At 38.6% G+C, this 20,526-nt stretch overlaps 1 protein-coding gene across 1 annotated transcript in view; it reads left to right on the forward strand.

The window, feature by feature from the left end:
• Window positions 1–20,526, forward strand: part of Hectd1 (HECT domain E3 ubiquitin protein ligase 1) — a 91,675-nt gene that overhangs the window by 38,418 nt on the left and 32,731 nt on the right. The window contains exons 14-22 of the mRNA XM_027416288.2: window positions 631–894; window positions 1,003–1,079; window positions 4,897–5,031; window positions 6,157–6,303; window positions 8,445–8,539; window positions 10,581–10,686; window positions 16,787–16,921; window positions 17,810–17,949; window positions 18,301–18,624. Of these exons, the coding sequence (XP_027272089.1) occupies window positions 631–894; window positions 1,003–1,079; window positions 4,897–5,031; window positions 6,157–6,303; window positions 8,445–8,539; window positions 10,581–10,686; window positions 16,787–16,921; window positions 17,810–17,949; window positions 18,301–18,624 (1,423 nt within the window). The remainder of the gene's footprint in view (window positions 1–630; window positions 895–1,002; window positions 1,080–4,896; window positions 5,032–6,156; window positions 6,304–8,444; window positions 8,540–10,580; window positions 10,687–16,786; window positions 16,922–17,809; window positions 17,950–18,300; window positions 18,625–20,526) is intronic.

Consider the following 20,526-nt stretch of genomic DNA (forward strand, 5'->3'; position numbering starts at 1 on the left):
GAGAGAGAGAGAGAGAGAGAGAGAGAGAGAGGAGGAGGAAGAAGAAGAAGAAGAAGAAGAAGAAGAAGAAGAAGAAGAAGAAGAAGAAGAAGAAGAAGAAGAAGAGCCTCCCCCCTTTTTTTTAAAGACAGGGTTTCACTGTGTATCACTGACTGGCTGTTCTGGATCTTACTCTATAGATGAGGCTAGCCTTGAACTCATAGAGTGCTGCCTCCTCCCCCTGAGTCCTGGGATTAAAGGCGTGCACTGCCAACTCCTAGCTCACAAATACCTTTTTATTTTATGTGCCAAGGAACAACACTAGCTACTTTTAATCTTGTCAGTCTGTCAGATAAATCTTTCTTTTGTTATGAAAGAGTAAATTGCATATAGAGTAAATTGTATATAGATGTCTTGTTATGTCTTTTCTTTTCAGAATCCTCATTTATAATTAAAGAAAAAAAAAAAAAGATGTCTGTAGAGTTGCTAAAGCCTGAACCTGTGTAGGTCTGATGAGTCAGAAGATGCTGAAGAGTAAACCTCTATTAGTGCTTACTTTATAAAAGATTTCAATAATCTGGTATATTTGAAAGGGTAGGATTTTTTTTTTTTTTTTTTTTTTTTTAAGAAACAAGTATTTTGTCTTTATAGAAAGCAGAAGTGAATTCTTAGAGAAATTGCAAAGAGCCCGAGGTCAAGTAAAGCCATCTACTTCAAGTCAACCTATACTGTCAGCACCAGGACCCACAAAACTTACAGTAGGGAACTGGTCATTAACATGTCTGAAAGAAGGAGAAATTGCTATTCATAACTCCGATGGTCAGCAAGCTACAATACTAAAAGAAGACTTGCCTGGTTTTGTATTTGAATCTAACAGAGGAACTAAACATTCGTTTACTGCAGAGACGTCTCTGGGTAAGTGTGCAGTGCTAGTTCTGCAGTGAAGATAAGTGTGTATGTCGGAGAGTAATACAATGTGTTCTTTGCAATGTTCTTTGACATTGTTTGCCATCCCTTCCTCAGGTTCAGAGTTTGTGACTGGCTGGACAGGCAAAAGAGGCAGAAAATTAAAATCCAAGTTGGAAAAAACAAAGCAAAAGGTATATCTGTGCAGTGTCTCTCTCCCCCTCCCCCCCCTTTATGGAAACTTTTCAGGAATAGTTGATAAGCATTGGAAAGATTAAACATGTAACTCAAACTTCCCAAAGATAACGTTTTTAAGTTATGCTTTTTCCCTTTGTTAATTATTTTGCACAATATTATGTTTAGTTTGTACATATGCATCAACATTAAAACCAATAAAAATTGGAAAAGAGAGAAAGAATGAAACTTTAGTTGTTTAGATATTTTTTTAATTTTATGGGCCAGGGAGATCACTCAGTGGGTAAGATTGTTTGCTGTCAAACCTGACAACCTTGGTTTGATCCAGGAGACTCAAACGCTGGAAGGAAATTCCCATGTCCCAAGAGTTGTCTCCTCACGAGCTCCATGTTACACGTGCACAGCCATGCTAAGCACATCTAAAAGATGATGATTTTTCTTCCTAATCCTGATGTAAACTTTGTGATGGTGTAACTTCACTGCTTGCTTCTGGATTCAGATAGTTTTAGTGCTTGATATAATGGCTGACTTAGGCGAACGTAGGGCCTTAGTGATAAAGAGCCCAGAAGTATAGTGTAGAGCATTCACCTAACCTGCTTCATAGTACTACCCACAAAACAAGCCCAAACCAAAGCACCGGAAGCAAGCACATTATTAGCGTTAAAAAAAAAAAAAAAAAAAAAAACAACATAGAATTAATTTTAAAATTGTATTAAATGATATGCATTATTCTTTGAAAGCGTGGCTAGTTGTCAAGTCTAGTGTCATGGGCCTATAACTCCTGAGACTGAAGCAGGAAGATTAACAAATTCAAGGCATGCCTGGGCCACAGAGTGTGTTTGAGGCCAGCCTATTGCAATTTAGTGAGCGTCTATCTTAAAGCAAAAAGAGGTTTTGGGATAGCTCAATAGTAGAGTGCTTGCCTAGTTCATGTGAGTTCTTGGGTTCAGTCCCCAGTATTTCAAAAAATCAGTAAGTAAAATAAGACCAGTAGAGTTTTCCTGTTATCTACCAGTTGTTCTTGCATCTCAAATATTTATAAAGGAAATAAAAAATAAAAATAGTCTCAGATTGAAATTTTCTAGCTATTATATCTTTAATGGCTGCACTATGTAGTTAACTTGGAATTCACTATGTAGCCCAGACTGAAGATTTGCCTACCTCTGCCTTCCTGCATGCTGGGTTTAAAGGCATGTGCCAGTATGCCTGGCCCAGAATATATCTTTAAAATAAAGTGTTTGCAGCTACTTAAGACTAGGGAAGAGAACTTAAAATAATGAGTTTTAGCTGGAGCAAAATAAATTATTTTTAAGAATAAAAACGCTAAAGGTGAGGCATGGTGACAACACAGAAATATAAAACTTGATACTACATATAGTGCATAAGACAATTTATTCATAATATGAGAGCTGGAATGTCACCTTATTTGAGTTGAGCTGGGAACGTGTATGTTTGGCAACACAGTTCTTTTTGCTGAACTTTGCATATTCATGAAGAACCAGGAAAGAAACACTAGAATAGATTTTGAGAGTACCAATAAATTTTACTGAATAGGCAAATGTGTAAATACAGAGTACATCCTGAAATACTGGAGTAACGAACTCTTAAGTCTTTAAAAAGCCAATGATTCTATCTAAGGAGTTCCCTGGGAATACCTAGTACTGGCTACTAATTGTGGAAATGATTTTAATCAGATACTGCTCACGGTTAGAACTTTCTTAAGGATATGTGTTAGAGCATTTACCTAGCATGTTTTGGGGCCCTGGGAATAATCCCCAGCATTGGGAAACCAGAACCAACCAATTCATTGGTGTTTCATATGCCCCATGTGCAGATAACTATCTACAACACTGTTGTTTTCAGTGCCAAGGGTGGAACATGGCCTTATGCAGGCTTGGCAATGCTGTACCTCTGAGCCATGTCCCCAGCCCTCTGTATGATGGCTTTAATGATGATGTGTCGAATTATTTGTTAAAAGCTTTTAGGTTTTTTGGCACTTCTGGTTTTAAGTGCTTGGCTTGTTTGGTGTATTCCCCAACTACATGTAGATTCACAACTAACTTTTTCAGTCAGTGAGAAGATTGTCTGAATCCTACATTTCTAGTCTCTTCAAGTCAGACAGGATTAATGCTTCACTCCATCCCCACCCTTTCTTTTTTCTGAGGATCTAACCTGGAGTTTTGTGCTGTGTTAGGCAAACATTCATCCTAGTTCTTGACTGATTGATTGATTTCATTCCTAAATTCTGTTCTTTGTTTTTGAGACAAGGCCTTCTCTATCACAAGCTTGAACTCTTGGCAGGTCTTGTGCCTCAGCCTCTTGATAATACTGGGATTATAGACATCAGCAACAATTCCTTGATTCAAAATTGACAAGTTAGTAACCAGTTGGCTTATTCTTTGGCTTGTAACAGCAAAATAAATTTATTTTAGGCAAAGGTAATTTTAACTATTAGTTCTAACCTCAGATTTATTTATTAATACTGTTTTAGGTAGTGTAGTCTAGATTTTGCTATATTTTAATGTAGAAAGCCACACCAAAATAGAGTGGAAAGGTATTAAGTACTTTCAACGATTCTAAGCCTGGTATGTTGGTGTATGTCTTTAATCCCACCACTCAGCAGACAGAGGCATGTGGATCTCTGTGAGACTGAGGCCAGCCAGGGCTACTCAGAGAAACCTGTCTTGGAAAAAAAGGAGGATATATTTGGTGTATGTGGGATTGCATATATATACGCATGCATGTGTGTACCACCTGTGTGTGATGTGGATTCTCAGCGAGGCCAGAAGAGGGCATCAGATCACATGGAGCTATCCAGTGTCAGTGCTGGGAAACAAAGTCAGGTCCTCTGTAAGAACAGTATGTATGTACTCTTAATCTTTGAGATGTCCTTGAAGTACTTGAAGGACATTTTATTTTCTGTAGTATTAGGGTTATAATTAAAATCAGGTTAGAAAAACCCTAAATTTGCATTAATTATACAAATAAATACTTGTTTCATTAAAATAATTTACACAATATGTAAAAATACTCTAGTGTGACTTTGTGAATATTGTCGCCTGCTAAAATTTATCAGACCTTAGTATGGGCTGTTCTCCGGGAAGTTTCATTTTAACTTGAATGGTAAATCATTAACACCCATCTGGCATATCATGCCTTCTCATGGTAAAAATCTGTAAATTAGTAAGTGTATATATGATATGTGAGTAATATCTAAAAGCTTGTTATATCCCAGAATGTTAAAAAGGTAAGCTTTGATTGTTAGAATTATAAATGGTTTGATTTCCCTTTTTGGGGCGAGGGAGTGGTGTTATTTGTATTTCTAATTGTTTATCCATGGATAAGTTACTTTTATTTTGAAAAGGGTACTGTTGGACATTTTAAAGAGTTATTTTAGTAAACATTTAAAATGTTTTAGAGTATCTTTCCAGCAATTAGAATATGTGAGTGAGAATAATAACATAATGTATAAGTTGATATGGGACAGAAATCTTAAAAACTTTTGTTATGTTTTTATGGTGATGCTGGAGACTAAATTTTGTGTATTCATGTAAGGCAGACTGCTGAGCTATATACACAGCAGTTATCTAAGCCTCAAATGTCTTAATTCCTAAAGGTTTGTAAGTGAGTGCCTGAGCTAGTTGATAAATAGATAGATAGATAGATAGATAGATAGATAGTTCGATCAATAGATCAATAGATCGATGATAGATAGATGATAGATAGATAGATGATAGATGAGATGAGAGTAAGCTGAAGAGTTGGTAAGGTTGATAAGTGTAGTGGAATTTATAATTTCTTTGCTTATTTCGACAGGTACGGACTATGGCTCGTGATTTGTATGACGACCACTTTAAAGCTGTTGAAAGCATGCCTCGTGGAGTAGTGGTAACACTCAGAAATATAGCAACTCAGTTAGAGTCATCTTGGGAACTTCATACAAATAGACAAGTATGTTAAGCTCTTGTTTCCAGATTATTTTGTTTTTTGTTTTATTTGTTTGAGAGTTTTGCCTACAGGTATAAGTTTGTGTTTGGTACACCAGTGACCAGAAAAAGGCATGAGAACCCCTTAATCTGGCATTAAAAATGGTTGTGAACCACAATGTGAGTGCTAGGAGCTGAACTTGGGTCTCTCTAGCCCCTACTATACCATTATATATATATATATATATATTCAAGGCATGATCTTTCTATGTATCCCTGGCTCTCCTGGATGCCTTCAAACTTTAGGAGGTCCCCTAACCAGGGGATCCCAAGTACTGAGATTACTGGCCTGCACCACCATGCCTGACTTCCGATTTTCCTCTTTTGAGATTAACTGTGCTTGTATGCTTCACAATAACCTTGAACTCATAATTTTCTTATCCATTTCTCAAGTGTTGGTTTATATGCTTGGTCTCAATCTCTTGATTTTGAGACGAACATCTTTTTATGTTCTGGGTAATGAGTAAGATTCAGAAAATTATGTCCCTCAAACCAAATTTGTTCTTACACACAGTTCAGTATGGTTTTATGAGGCAAGAGAAATTTTTATGTTTAAATTTTTTAGACATATTTTTATTTTTATGTGTATGAGTATCTTCCTTCATGTAGAAGTGGTTGTAGGATCCCCTGGAACTGGAGTCATGCATGGTTATGAGCCACCATATAGGTGCTGGGAAGTGAACCCAGGTCTCAGGTTAAGAGCAGTAGGTGCTCTTAACCTCTGAGCCATGCTCCACACCCCCTTTTTTTTTTTTTTTTTTTTTTTGAGAGACAGGGTTTCTCTGGCTTTTGGAGGCTGTCCTGGAACTAGTTCTTGTAGACCAGGCTGGTCCCAAACTCACAGAGATCTACCTGCCTCTGCCTCCCGAGTGCTGGGACTAAAGGCGTGCGCCACCACTGCTCGGCAAAACTATCTAAACTATTTTAAGTGGGCTTTTTTACAAATAAATATTACTAGCTTGTTAGTTTTGGATATGTGAGCTTTAATGTACTGTAATTTTATTCCATTTCAAATTGATTGGTGTTATATATTATTTTTGCAAGGGCTGTGTGTTTTAAATTATCTTCATTAATTTTGTTTTTCTTTCAGTGTATTGAAGGTGAAAACACTTGGCGAGATTTAATGAAGACAGCTTTAGAAAACCTAATTGTACTTCTGAAGGATGAGAACACAATTTCACCATATGAAATGTGTAGTAGTGGTTTAGTCCAAGCACTTCTTACTGTTTTAAACAATGTAAGTTTATTTTGTATTAGAAAACAGAAGTTTAGTAAAGTTTCAAGAAGTGTTTGTGGTTATGCTTTTGGTAGATTGTTTTTAAGTATTTATTTAAGTAATATTTTAAAACTAAGTAAATGTTAAATGTTAGTATTTCTAATTACTCACCTTTAAGTTACATCATTATATTCTGCCAATTGAATGATGTATTTGAACCTATTTGATTTTTTTTTTAAGATTTTATTTATTATGTATATAACATTCTGCTTCCACGTATATCTGCACACCAGAAGAGGGAGCCAGATCTCATAACGAATGGTTGTGAACTACCATGTGGTTGCTGGGAATTGAACTCAGGACCTCTGGAAGAACAGTCGGTGCTCTTAACCTCTGAGCCATCTCTCCAGCCCAAACCTATTTGATTTTAACTTCTACAGTTTTATTTTAGAGAAGATGTCATTTTATAAACACGTTAGCCAAGAGTTAACATTATTTGATGCTCTCATTTCCTCAGCACTTAGATAAAAAAGAGTAAGTTAGTGCTCAAGTCATATGCTTGAAGTTACTTTGTAAAGCAGTGTAAGGAAACATAATGTGATCATTTAATCACTTATTGAACAATCATGTATTTCTCTTAAACTTAGCCTATTGTTTCTCAGTTTAATAGAAACATTTTCTCTTATTTCAGTGAGGAAAAAAATTCTTACTTATTTCAGTTCTACTTGCCATTTTAATCTCTTTTATCATTTTAAGTTTTTTTTTATTTTTTTATGTGTATGGGTGTTTTGCCTGCATATATGAACACCACATGCGTGAGGTGCCCATGCAGGCAAGAAAAGGGCATTGGATTGTAGAGAGCTGCGTGGAGCCGCGCCTTAAAGATGGCGCTGGCTTCCGCCTTCCGCAATCCCGAAAGCGAGCGCTTTCTGTGATAAACAACACCATATTTGACTAAGGCCAGGCTCTAGTCATGCTCTAGTCATGCGATGGTCGTAAGCTGCTTGTGTCTGCGTGGACCTATGGACGGTGCCCAAGTGGCGATCCGGGGTTGGCGGCCTAGGCCTATTTAAGGGCTGGGAGAGGCTTGCCCGAGGAGAGAGAATCCATTGTTAACAAGGTCCTGAATAAATTGCTTGCTAGAAGAGCTCCGGTGTTGCGTCATCCTTGCTGGTCGAGGTGGATGCGACATTGGATCCCCTGGAACTGTAGTGAGCTGCAATGTGGGTGCTGGGATAGAATGTGGGCTCACAGGAAGACCATCCAGTGTTCGGAACTTCTCAGCCTTCTCTCCAGCCCCATTCACCTGAATTTTTCTTTCCTTTTTCTGGCTCTTTTGGGGACAGGACTTCTCTTTTTGTTTCCTGGCTGTTATGTAATACACTCTATACACCAGGCTAGCCTAAAACTCGGAAATCCACCTGCCTCTGCCTCCCCAAGTGCTGGGATTAAAAGTATGAGCTACCATTCCTGGCTTATTTTAATTTTTAGTTTTTTTTTTTGGGGGGGGGGAGGTTGGGGTTTCTCTGTGTAACATCCTGGGCTGTCCTGGAACTCAGTCTGTAGACCAGGCCTGTCTGGAACTCACAGAGATCCACCTGTCTCTGCCTCCCAAGTGCTGGGATTAAAGGTGTGTGCCACCAACACCCAGTTTAGCTTAAAGTTTTTATTTTTATTTAGAGATAAAGTTAAACTTTTCTTAAAAGTCTTCAACTTCAGCCGGGTGTTGACGGACCTTGTAATCATAAATTTTACCATTTGTATTTCCATTTACTGAAATTACAGTAGCAATTGATAATATATCATTTATTAATATCTATGGAGCCTTGGTTTGGTATTCCCCCCCCAACTCATTGAAGTAATACAGTGAAAATGGAAAACATTGATTCTCATACACTCTAAATTCACAGGGCCTACACTAATATAGTAGCATAATTGGTGACTCCCGTATGACACTAGTGAAGAGAAACACCTGCATGTCAATCACTGCCTACTGGGCACACAGGGGATTTTTTTTTTTTTTAATTGAAAGACTAAATGAGTAATGAGTTTACTGAAATTGTATTGATAATTTAAAGCATTTGTGTCTTTACACTCTTCTGATAAATTGCAATAAATCTATAAATATGCTTTTATGTTATCTACTTTCTGTTTTTCTTTAGAGCATAGATTTGGATATGAAGCAAGATTGTAGTCAACTGGTAGAAAGAATAAATGTCTTCAAAACAGCCTTTAGCGAAAGTGAAGATGATGAAAGGTAAACTCCAGAGACGGGGAGTGTGTGCAATCATGGTTGTTATGTGCAAAGCTTTCAGCTAATACCTTGCACCAAAACACAATACACCCCCAAATTTCTTTTACTTTTATGCTTGTAGTCTTTGCATATTTGGTGTACTTCCTTTAAGTAAGCCTGTGTTTATACACACAAAGGGAATTATCTGTTGTTTTCTATTTTTTGAACAGCAGTTGACATCTATCTTTAATCTTGTACCACCCATTATTACAGTCATAAAAATCTTTCCTTATTCATAAGAAAAACAGAATCCTACAGAAGATGAAAAGATAGAGTAACAGGCCTAGCACCAAGGTATACAGATGGTATGTGGGGATGCAGGGATTTCAGAAGCTTTACATTCTCTGGCTGAAATGCCTTGTATAAGCTGCCAAGGGGGTGCTGCAGCAGACAGTGGACAGTCACTGGACTGTCACACAGAAGGAAGAGCACAGAGCACTCAGGAGGTACTGAGGTGCTCCCTCTTTATACCTCCAGAGAGCTTGGAGATTTCATCATTTCATTCCCAGCTATACCACTGACAACTTCACTCCCTTCAGTGTACCTGATCACCCGGGGATCCCTTGCCAGACATAATTCAGAGGGAATTATCTTACTCAGTGAAAGTAGCTTGACAGATTTAAATTAAAAAAAAAAATTGAAATGTTGTTTGAATCTGGTAGAAGAAAATAAACCATTTTTGTACGGACCTCATGTGATCACTTACTTTAAAGTACATGCCTGTTTAAGATACAGTCAAGCTACATAAGTTTTGAGGGCAACCTGGACTATATAGTAAACATCTGTTTTACAGCTGGATGTGGTGGTGGTATACCACACAGCTGTAATTCTGTTGCTCAGGAGATGGAAGCAGGATGTTTGTGAGTTCAAGACCAACCTGAGCTAAATGTGCAATTCCCACCACCTTTTCTTAAAATGGAAAAAAAAAAAAAGAGCATTGACTAAATGTGTGATATTAAGTGGTAATTGTAGTTAAACTGTGACTGGGATAGTGTATCCTTTTGTAGGGATATATATATATATATATATATATATATATATTATATATATATATATAACTTCTGGGAGAAATGGCACACTATCTTTTTCTTCAAAAATACAATGGGAATAGGTCTTCTGGGTATAGAAATAAATGCAGATTGGCCATTAGTTTCAAAATGCTAGATTTTGAGTTGATGGTAGTACATTGTATCATTTTCCTACTTTTGAATATGGTATAATTTCTATAAGTGACATTTCACTGAGTGTATGTGGTATCTGTGGATAATAATGAATTGAAATACTGCTGTGTTCAGTCCGGAATAGTGGCAACATGTATGTAGTCCTTGCACTAAGGAGGCAGAGGCAGGGGAGTTGAGCACTCACGGCTTACCAGGCTACAGAGCAAGTTCCAAGAAACCCTGTCTCCACACATCCCCAAATAAAAAAATGAAGAAAGGAAAATACTGCTGTACTAAATGTAACACAATAGCTATTTAAGTATTACCATACACACATGCTTTGTATTTAATTGGAAATTATATTATAGTCTGTCTATGTATGGGTATGTATGAGCACAGGTACCCTCGAAGGACAGAAGGAACCCTGGATCCACTGGAGCTGGTGTTCCAGGTGGCTGTGAGCCTCCTTGTGTGGGGTGCTGGGAACCAAACTCAAGTTCTCTGCAAGTGCTCTTAGCTATACAGCCATTTCTCTAGCCCATATATCTGATTCTGAAGCATAAACATTGAGTTAGGAGAGTATCTCTGACTGCTCAAAAGTTGCTAAGGTTTATGGGATCTGAGTTCAATCCCTAGATACACATTTGGGAAGGACAGAACCAACTGCTGCAAGTCCATTGTCTGACCTCTTTATTGGTTGCCCAAACAAATTACTGTAAGCAAGGGAGTTGCCTAATACACCCTGTCTGCTGAAGAAAACAGAGGAGTATATGGAGTTGGTAGCTGAGACCCCTACATGAGTATTTTCATGCAATTACATAAAAGCTCTTATTTTGTCTTCACAGTAGACCAGCAGTTGCATTAATTCGAAAGTTAATAGCTGTACTAGAATCAATTGAACGACTACCTCTCCATTTGTATGATACACCAGGATCCACTTATAACCTCCAGGTAACTGAAAAACATAGCCCTTCATAACTCAGTGCATTCGGCTACAATGATAGGCTTTATTTTTATTTTAAATATGCTTCATTTCATATTGGATCAAGAAAACTTTGGCAGATCTCTGTGATTTTAAGACCAGCCTGGTCTACAAGAGCTAGTTCCAGGACAGCCTCCAAACCTACAGAGACACCCTGTCTTGAAAAAAAAAACAACGGAACACTCATTTATGTGTATGAATGTTTTGCCTTTATGTAATGCACCAACTGCATGAGTAGTACCAGAGCAGGCCTGAGTCCCCTGGTACTGGAATTTTAGGTGGTTGTGAGCTAACATGTGCATGCTGGGAACTGAAATTGAGTCCTCTGTAAGAGCAGCAAATGCTCTTAGCCATTGAACCGTCTCTAGCCCGTTTGAGCGCCACCCCCCCCCCCATCATTTCCCCCCGAGACAGGGTTTCTCTGTGTAACAGTCCAGGATGTCCTGGAACTCATTTTCTAGACCAGGCTGGCCTCAAACTCACATTGTTCCACCTGCATCTGCCCTCCCCAGTGCTGGGATTAAAGTCTGGGCCACCACTGCCTGGCACATTTGATTTTTATAAATTAGCCTTTTAATTGATTCCTATTGTATGTGTTATTTCAAATCTGTTTTGTTTGATCATATTACTATGATAAATTACATTTAATAAACATTATAAGTAATAAGCTATTATTTTATAGAGCATAAGTAGGAAAAAATACCTTTTTCAACTTGAAAAGTTAAAATTATAAATTGAGTCTGGTCTTCTCTAAGGAAAAAAAAGTACCAAGACAGAAGGGGCAGCCAGTTAGCACTCAGTTTTGGAGGCCGGACATCTTTTGCAGCAGCAGACTGGGTGTCTGATAAGGGGTTTCCTCTAACAACCCTGTTCCAATGCCAAAAAGAATGGACAAGCTCCTGAAGATTTTTATCTTTTTTTTCCTTCCTTTTTTTTTCTTTTTGAGATAAGGTTTCTCACTGTGAGGTCCTGAATGGCCTGGACCTCAGAGAGACCCACTTGCCTCTTTGCCTCTCTAGTATTGGCATTCCAGGCATGAGTCACTGTGTTCATCTCCTTTCCAGTTTCTAATCTAATTTCTGAGGGCTGTATACACTTACCCAGTTACCTTTCAGATTCTACTTACCTGCACACATAGACTGTAATCTAACAGGCCACTTCTTTGGAAGTCTGTGTTCAAATATAGTAAAAAAAAATAAAAATATTTAAACATGGAGGTTTGTTTTTCTTTTTTAAAATTTGAGACCGGGACTTATATTCTCTTATATTCTTCAAACTCACTGTGTAGTTGACAATGACCTTGAACTCCTCCCATCCCCATGTATTCAAATTAAGCTCTTTGTTTTGTTTTGTTTGAGACAGGATTTCTCTGTCCTGGAACTCACTTTGTAGACCAGGCTGGTCTCAAAGTCACAGAGATCCACCTGCCTACTCCTAAATGCTAGGAATAAAGGTGTGTGCCACCACCGCTCAGCTCAAATTAAATTTTCAAAAAAAAAAAAAAAAAAACACCAAAACATTGTTTTCTTTATATATTAATTCATTCGATTTTGAATCAAATGCCTCCTATTCACTCTCCCTTATAACTCCCCTTGGATCCCTCTCCTTGTATCTCCCCAGCTTTATGTCACATAAAAATATGAAATCTACTGAGAGTAGTTAAGTTTCCTGCATGCTTGTGGGTATAGAGCTGTCCACTGTAGCATGGAAAGCATCCTAGCAACCCTACCTGCACGGAAACACTGACAGGCAGTTTCCCAACTAGGCGTGGGGTATTGTGAGCTCCATTCCCTCTGTGCTGCAGTATGGACTAGATTGATCTTTTTCAGGTGGAACAACCACAATTGTTGACAGTTCATGATAAAACTGCCTTTCATGTCCACAAGGGTCTTTTCCTAGTTCTTCCTGACCTCTGGCCCTTCCAGTCTTTTTGCCCTATGTTCCCCAGTCTTTCCTGAGCCTTGGCTGGGGATGGTACTAGATGTCTTATTTGGGGTCGGTATTCTACAGTCTCATAGTCTCTATATTTGATCACTTAGTGGTTCTTTGTATTAACCCACGTCCACTGCAAACATAGTTTCTTTAATGAAGAGTGAGAGCTGGACAGAGAAGCATGAGTGTTTGTTCCTGTCTTTACCTTCAAATGCTTGGATTATAGATGTGTCACCATGTTAAAATTTCTCATATCTATATCATTGGTTAGAGCCTTCAAAAGCTTTGCTATTCTTAGTCATCACGTAGCTTTCTTGTTTTGGTTTTCTCGAGACAAGGTTTTTCTGTATAGTCTTGGCTGTCTTGGAAGTGTCTCTGTAGACCAGGCTGGTCTTGAATTCAGTGATCCCTGCCTCTACCTCCTAAACACTGGGACTAAAGGTGTGCACTTCCACCTCCCAGCTAATCATGTGGTTTTATGGTCTGGTTCTTCTCTTAAAAAGAGACATATAAGTAGAGATATGACACATACCAATCATTCATTCCATTCCTTTGCTAATCGGCAAGATCTGGGTATGGCAAAAAAAAAAACAAAAAAAAAAACCAAATAAACAAAAACAAATTTTATTTCTGATGTCCTAGCCCTGTTCTATATCCTATACTGTGTATTTTCTAGAAGGTGCTGCTTTAATAATAAATTGTGCCTTCATTTACCTTATCCTGTATGGAATAGTTATACTGTATGGAATGATTTTTTTTCAAAGTTTCCCTTTAATAATCAGCCAATAGTTTACTTTGCCCAAGCAGCACCTACTCATAGCCAGTGGAGGTTTTATAACTGCAAAAGCTCTCTTGTTTACATAGGGATCCTATTTCCAAAAACTATAGCCACTTCAACCCTGCAGAGGTAACCCCTCCAGGGCGTCTCAGTGTGATTGTAGAAATACTGTAAAAGATATAGAGGAATACTTTGTGTTGCATTCAGATAATTTATAGGTACAAAGATAATGATCCATTGTTTTTAGGCTTTATCTTTGCTGAATGAATTGGAGGATAGTCTGAAAGACTAGAAATTCACTTCCTCAAATCATTATAGGAGTGCCAATGTCTTCAAAAAATTATGTTATTATAATTATTGTGTTTGCATCTCTGTGCACCATGTGCATGTCTGACACCTGCAGAATCCAGAAAGAGGGTATTGGACCTCTTGAAAGTGGAACTAAGGATGGTTGTAAACTGCCATGTGTGCTCTGGGAAACAAATCCTGATCTTCTAAAGTGCAGCAAGTATTCTTATTGGCTGGGCCATATTTCCACTCGCCCAGTGTCTGTTTTTTTGAGGCAGGGTTTCTCTGTGTAGCTTTGGAGCCTATCCTGGCACTCGCTCTGGAAACCAGTCTGGTCTCAAACTCACAGAGATCTGCCTGCCTCTGCCTCCCAAGTGCTGGGATTAAAGGTGTGCGCCACCAATGCCCAGCTCGAGTCTTTTATTTCATACTTACTCAGTGCTTTTGTTTGTTGGCTTGATTTTTGTGACTAGATTTCACAGAAATGAGGCTAGCCTTATGGAGGTGAGGATGATCTTGAACTAGGCATGACAGGTGTGAGTCCCCTTGCTGGGTGACTGTAGTGCTGGAGATTGAATCCAGGACAATTACTCTACCTGCCAAGCTACAGCCCAACCCTGTGTACTTTTTCATCTCAGAAGTTTGTAAAAATGTGCCAAATGCACAAGGAACCTGTGCTTCTGTAGGATTTAAGATTATGCAGAAACAAAGCTTGCTGAAATTGGTTGCCTACTAAAATGTATCACATGAAAAATAACCTTGCATTTTTAAGTTTATTACAGACTGGTATCCTAGTTTCTTCTGTCGCTGAGATAAAAATATCCTGATTAACTTACTAAAAGCAATTTAGGGGAGAAAGGTGATAATTGAATACAATTCCAGATTATAGTCCACCATTGTCGGGAAGTCTCAGGAGCAGGTGCTTGGGGCAACACCTGCTGGTCATGTCTCATCATAGTCAAGAGCAGAGAGAGAGAGACAAATGCACCCATGCTACCTGATTGCTCCTTCAGGTGGCTTTCTTCATTCTTGAAATGGTGCTGCTACAACTGGGCTGGATCTTCTTACATCAATTAAGAGAATCCCCTGTGAGCATGTCTGTAGCCAAACCCTTCTAGACATGTCACTAGAACCTCCTCTCAACTTATTGGAAATTCTTGTAAGCTAACATTTAAAACTAACTTTTTGGGCTTGAGGGAGATGGCTCAGCAGATAAAGGCCTTTGCCACCAAGATTGGGGGCCTGAGTTAATTTCCCAGGAAAAGGAGAACTGATTCCTACAGGTTGTTTTCTGACTGCCACATGCTCCATCCCCCAGCTAAATAAATAAATAGAAAGGAAACAACGAAAACCTGAGGCAGATGGGAGAGTTGTCCCTGACCCCCATCAGCTGCAACACTCAGGAGAACAGGCCCTGCCTCTCACCAGGGCAACGTAATAGAGCCAACCCTGTTAGCCCAGGTGTGGGTGAGCCAGCTCCTAAGTTGTGAGCATGGGAGATCTTTCCCCCTTACCCATCTGTCTTGTGGTGGCATCGGCTGGGAAAGAGTTGCCTTCTCTTCTCCTACCCTATCCCCCAACCTATCAATGCCTGTGGCAGGTGGGGGAGTTGGCCCAGTGGTCATAAGAGTGGGAGAGTCAGCCCTATTATGGCCAGGTATGGATGAGCCAGCTCTGATGTTGAAAACATGGCAGAGCTGTCACCATTTCTCATCTGGCGGTCCAGACCTACAGCTGCCCAGTCCCAGATCCAGGGTTATGACTTGGCCCATCCCAACACCTGCCCCATGTATGATCTGCTGGAACACATAAAGGAAGCTGACTCAAACCCAAAGCTGCAGCGTCTCCGCAACACAAGATAGCAACAGGATACCCAGGAAGAGTCCTAGTGAGGACCCAGCATGGATAGTGTAGTAGAAACCAGAGGTCCCATGCCAGACCAATGACTGTTTGCAACAAACACTTGCAAGAAAAGGTAATGGCAAAAGAGGTGTACAGTGTGACTCACTGTGTGTCACTGCAGCCTCTATGATGAGATTTTTAATTTTTCCCTTTTTAACTTTTTCCCTTTTTTCACTTTTGTTTTAATTGGAGGGGGTGTAGGAGCGGAGGGCAGATGTGAGGGACAGGAAAATGACTGGGCTCAACATACATGATGTAAAAGATACATAGAATAAATTTAAAAATGATTAAATAAAACAAAAACCTAACTTTCAGCCAGTGCTTGCTGCCAAACTTGATGACCTGCGTTTCATTCCTGGAACCCATGTGATAAAGAGAGAGGTTGACTCCTGTGGATTGTCCCCTTTATTTCCACTTGTTCAAGTACACGAGTGCATGAACACATACACACACACAAGTAATATAGATGTACACCCACACAATAAACGGATGAATGAATGAATGAATGAATGAATGAATGAATGAATGAATAGATGTACACTTTATCAAAGCGGTCATTAGCCTCAGGTCATATATGTTGTGGCTGCAAAGGAGTAAGTTGGTTAGCTATTTAAAATAACTTAACTGTTATTTATGATTTATAAGCTGTATGTTTCGTTTAGTTTTGTTTTTTTGCGGGGAAGGATTTCATTATGTAGTTCTGGCTGCTCTGGAACTCATTGTATAGACCAGGCTGGCCTCAAACTCACAGAGATCTACCTGCCTCTGCTTCCTGAGTGCTGGGATAAAGGCATGCGCCACCATCCCTGGCCCTGTCTGTGAATGTATTTAATAATTTTACTTAAACTGTGTATATTTGAAGTTTGGAAATTCTAGTATATTAACTATTTTCCTTTATGATCATAGTCAGTCCATGAAGCTTTTAACAACCCAGGTAGAAACATTCCTTGGGTTCTTTATTTTTTTGAGGCCAGGTTTTGCAGGTCACCCAGTGTGGCTTCAAACGTGTGGCAGTTCTCCTGCATCACTTGCCCAACTGCTGATACTGCAGATACGTCACCACGCCTGTCTTTGTCCTCCCAGCATGACTATCCGTCCGTCTCATTTGTGTGTCTTCATGTTTGTGATCATTTTTACAATTCTAACCAGTGTTGATCATTCCTGTGTAGATACTTACTAGAAGACTACGCTTCCGGCTGGAACGTGCACCTGGTGAAACTGCATTGATAGATCGGACTGGCAGAATGCTGAAGATGGAGCCCTTAGCTACAGTTGAATCTCTGGAACAGTATCTGTTGAAAATGGTGAGCTGTGTGGCAAGAGCTTAACGAAATAAGTGTTTTCTATGTTGCTTTAATCCTTTGAGGTAAATTCAAGGACATGCATTATGGTAATAAAACTGCACCCAATAATCTTGTTTTTAGAAATGTTTTAGAAAACATTCTTACCAATACCTTGAACATAAAGATGGCTATTAAAGTTCACCTAATATTGAAATAGTACACAAAATCTTTATGCCATTCAGTAGAGGCATAGCCTCTTACATTTATTCATTATTGCTTTTGAGACAGTCTCTTGTAACGCAGGCTGTCCTTGAACTTGCCAAGTATGTAGTTGAGTTGACTGTGAATCCCCTGATGCTCCTGCTTCACCTTCCATGTACTGGGATTGCAGAGGTAGACCATCATTCCCATGTTAAAATTTTGTGTTAAAATACTAATAAAATTATAGATGTGAGTCACTGCACCTAATTTTTTATTTTTAATAGAGAAGTAATTATGACGGCTACTTCTTAATTTGAATATTATGTATCTTTAAAAGTATCTGAAGGCCAGTGAGAATAGAAAGTGTTTTTGATAATAAAGGCCTTTTTCCATTAAAGTAATATGTGACAAATGCCCTGACCTGATGTGGCTCAGTGATAGGGATCCTTCTCCCAGGTAAAGCTGTGTGTGCTGTTCCCCAGCACTACAGAAACACACACATGGACAAACTGTGTCACTGACACTGGAGCTCTGTGGCTGTGAGACATTCTGTTATTTTGTATTGTCTTGAAGTGTTTAACCCTTGGCTAGGTGATAATTTTAAAAATACTGTGTTTTGACACAGCTGACTTTGAAAAACTTGGTAAGGGAGGTTTATTGTTCTTTCAAATAGACTTTTCAAGGTCTTCTGTATTTACTTTGATTTAGGTAGCAAAGCAGTGGTATGATTTTGACCGATCCTCATTTGTTTTTGTTCGAAAATTAAGAGAAGGCCAAAATTTTATATTTCGACACCAGCATGATTTTGATGAAAATGGAATCATTTACTGGATTGGGACAAATGCAAAGTAAGTTATTTCCTTCAAGGTAAAGTGACAGTGCTTAGCTGGGAAAATATTTAGGTAGTAGAGTAAAATTATTTGATACTCACTGAACTTTCTTCTACTTAAGAGATTTATTTATCTTAAAAAATATGTTAAATTTAAGATCATACTCCAGGTAGGCCTGTAGCTGGCTGTGTAGACAAGGGTAACCTTGAATTCTTGATCTTCCTGTCTCTACCTTCCAGTTGCTTGTTTAAAGGGGAGTACCATCATTCTCAGTTTATAATTTGGAATTAAGAAATAATAAGAACAAATGCAAATTGCCTTAATGTTGACTTCTCCTTTTTTTATTTTTCAAATTTTACTTTTGTGTAGAACTGCATATGAATGGGTAAACCCTGCAGCTTATGGACTTGTAGTAGTGACGTCATCAGAAGGAAGAAATCTGCCCTATGGTCGCTTGGAAGACATACTGAGTCGTGACAATTCAGCTTTAAATTGTCATAGCAACGATGATAAGAATGCCTGGTTTGCCATAGATCTGGGTGTCTGGGTAATACCATCAGCATACACACTTCGTCATGCTCGTGGCTATGGAAGGTCTGCACTGAGAAATTGGGTTTTCCAGGTATCCAAAGATGGACAGAACTGGACTTCTCTGTATACCCATGTTGATGACTGCAGTCTCAATGAACCAGGGTTAGTTGAGGAGTCTTTGCAAATTGGGAAACTCAGTAAAGAGCCTTGTATATTTTTGTAATTGTGTGTTATAGGTCTCCAGTTTTGAAATAAGATTTTCTTTCTAAAAACAAATCACTTGATGTATAGTTTAGACATTGACAATTTGAAATACTGGCTGTATTGAAAATGTCAAAAGGATTGGACCAGGGGCCATTGAGGTGGCTCTTGGTTACGGCATTTGTTGTCCAGCCTAATCTCTTGAATCTGAGCCATAGAATCCACATGGTGGACAGAGAGAGCCAACTCCAAAAAACAGATGAGTGTCCTTGCACATATGCTCCCATGTGTACACACACACACACACACACACACACACACACACACACACACACACACACACGTGCGCGCACACACAATAAATAGGGTCTGGAGAGATGGCTCAGCAGTTAAGAGCACTGGATGCTCTTCAGAGGACCTGGGTTTTGGTTCCTAGCACCCACATGGCAGCTTCTAACAGTGAGTAACTTTAGTCTTGGGGTATCTGACACCCTCTTCTAGCCTCTGAGGGTGGGTACTACAATGCACATAGTGCACAGACATGCAGGCAAAACATACTTAAAATATATTATTAAATAAAAACAGAATAAAAGCTGGAATAAAGTTCAGATTACATTTTGATAAAAAGCTAAGCATATTTGTATAAACATTTACGAGAGTTGTATAGCTCACACGTGGAAATAAAATTATAAATGCTGCATGTAGTCATATAATCATAATACGATAGATATAAATGTTCAATAGATTAATATTGCTTATAGCATTGTGGCTAGCTGAAAATTTTCTTACTTTTAAGAATTCTTTTTTTTTTTTTTTTTTTCTCTGTGGGTATGGTATGAATTTTGTACATGTAGTACTGAGAATTGAACATAGGGCCTTCCTTATGTGTAGGTCCTGAGCTGGGCTATACCCTAGGCCATATTATGTATTATTTCACAATTAGATTCAGAAGAAGTTATTTCTTCTAAGTTGATTTTCACTTTTGATATATGTAAAATATTGTATTATCATTAGGGTTAGAGTGCAAAGTTTTTGAGTATTTTTTTTTAAAGATTTTATTTATTTATTATGTCTATATATACAACATTCTGCTTCCATGTATATCTGCACACCAGAAGAGAGCACCAGATCTCATAATGGATGGTTGTGAGCCACCATGTGGTTGCTGGGAATTGAACTCAGGACCTCTAGAAGAGCAGTCAGTGCTCTTAACCGCTGAGCCACCTCCCCAGCCCCAAGTTTTTGAGTTTTAAAGTTAAAAATTTTAGGTGCTTGTAAGATGACTCAGGGTTAGAGCACTGACTGTTCTTCCAGAGGACCGGGGTTCAATTCCTAGCATCCACATGGCAGCTGACATCTATAAGTCCAGTTCCAAGGGATCTGGCACTCACACTGATGCATGTACAATAAAGTTAAATTGGAGTTCTCTAAAGAACAAAAATTAATACATTAATTAAAATGGCAAGAATTTACAAAGACATTTCATTTTAAAAGTATTTTTCCTTTTAAACATTATCCTTTTACATTACATATTTTGAAAATCAAATCATTTGACATTTTAAATTCAATTTAGTATTTTAAAATTTCATATTCATTAGCCATTTTTGTAATCAGTTTTGTTTTCTGACCCAGGCTGTTACTGTGTAGCCCTGGATAGCTTGGAACTCACTCTGTAGACAAGGCTACCTGCCGGTTTCCTGGGTGCTGGTATTAAACGGCGTGTACCACCATGCCTGGCTTTCTTGGTTTGTTTGTTTGTTTGTTTGGTTTTTTGTTTCTTTTGTTTTTGTTTTTGTTGTTTTGTACAAATTTTAAAGGTATGTTCTTTTTTTCTAAAGTTTGTTACTGTGTAAGCAAACCTTT

Source organism: Cricetulus griseus, chromosome 5, assembly GCF_003668045.3.
Source record: "Cricetulus griseus strain 17A/GY chromosome 5, alternate assembly CriGri-PICRH-1.0, whole genome shotgun sequence".
Taxonomy (NCBI): domain Eukaryota; kingdom Metazoa; phylum Chordata; class Mammalia; order Rodentia; family Cricetidae; genus Cricetulus; species Cricetulus griseus.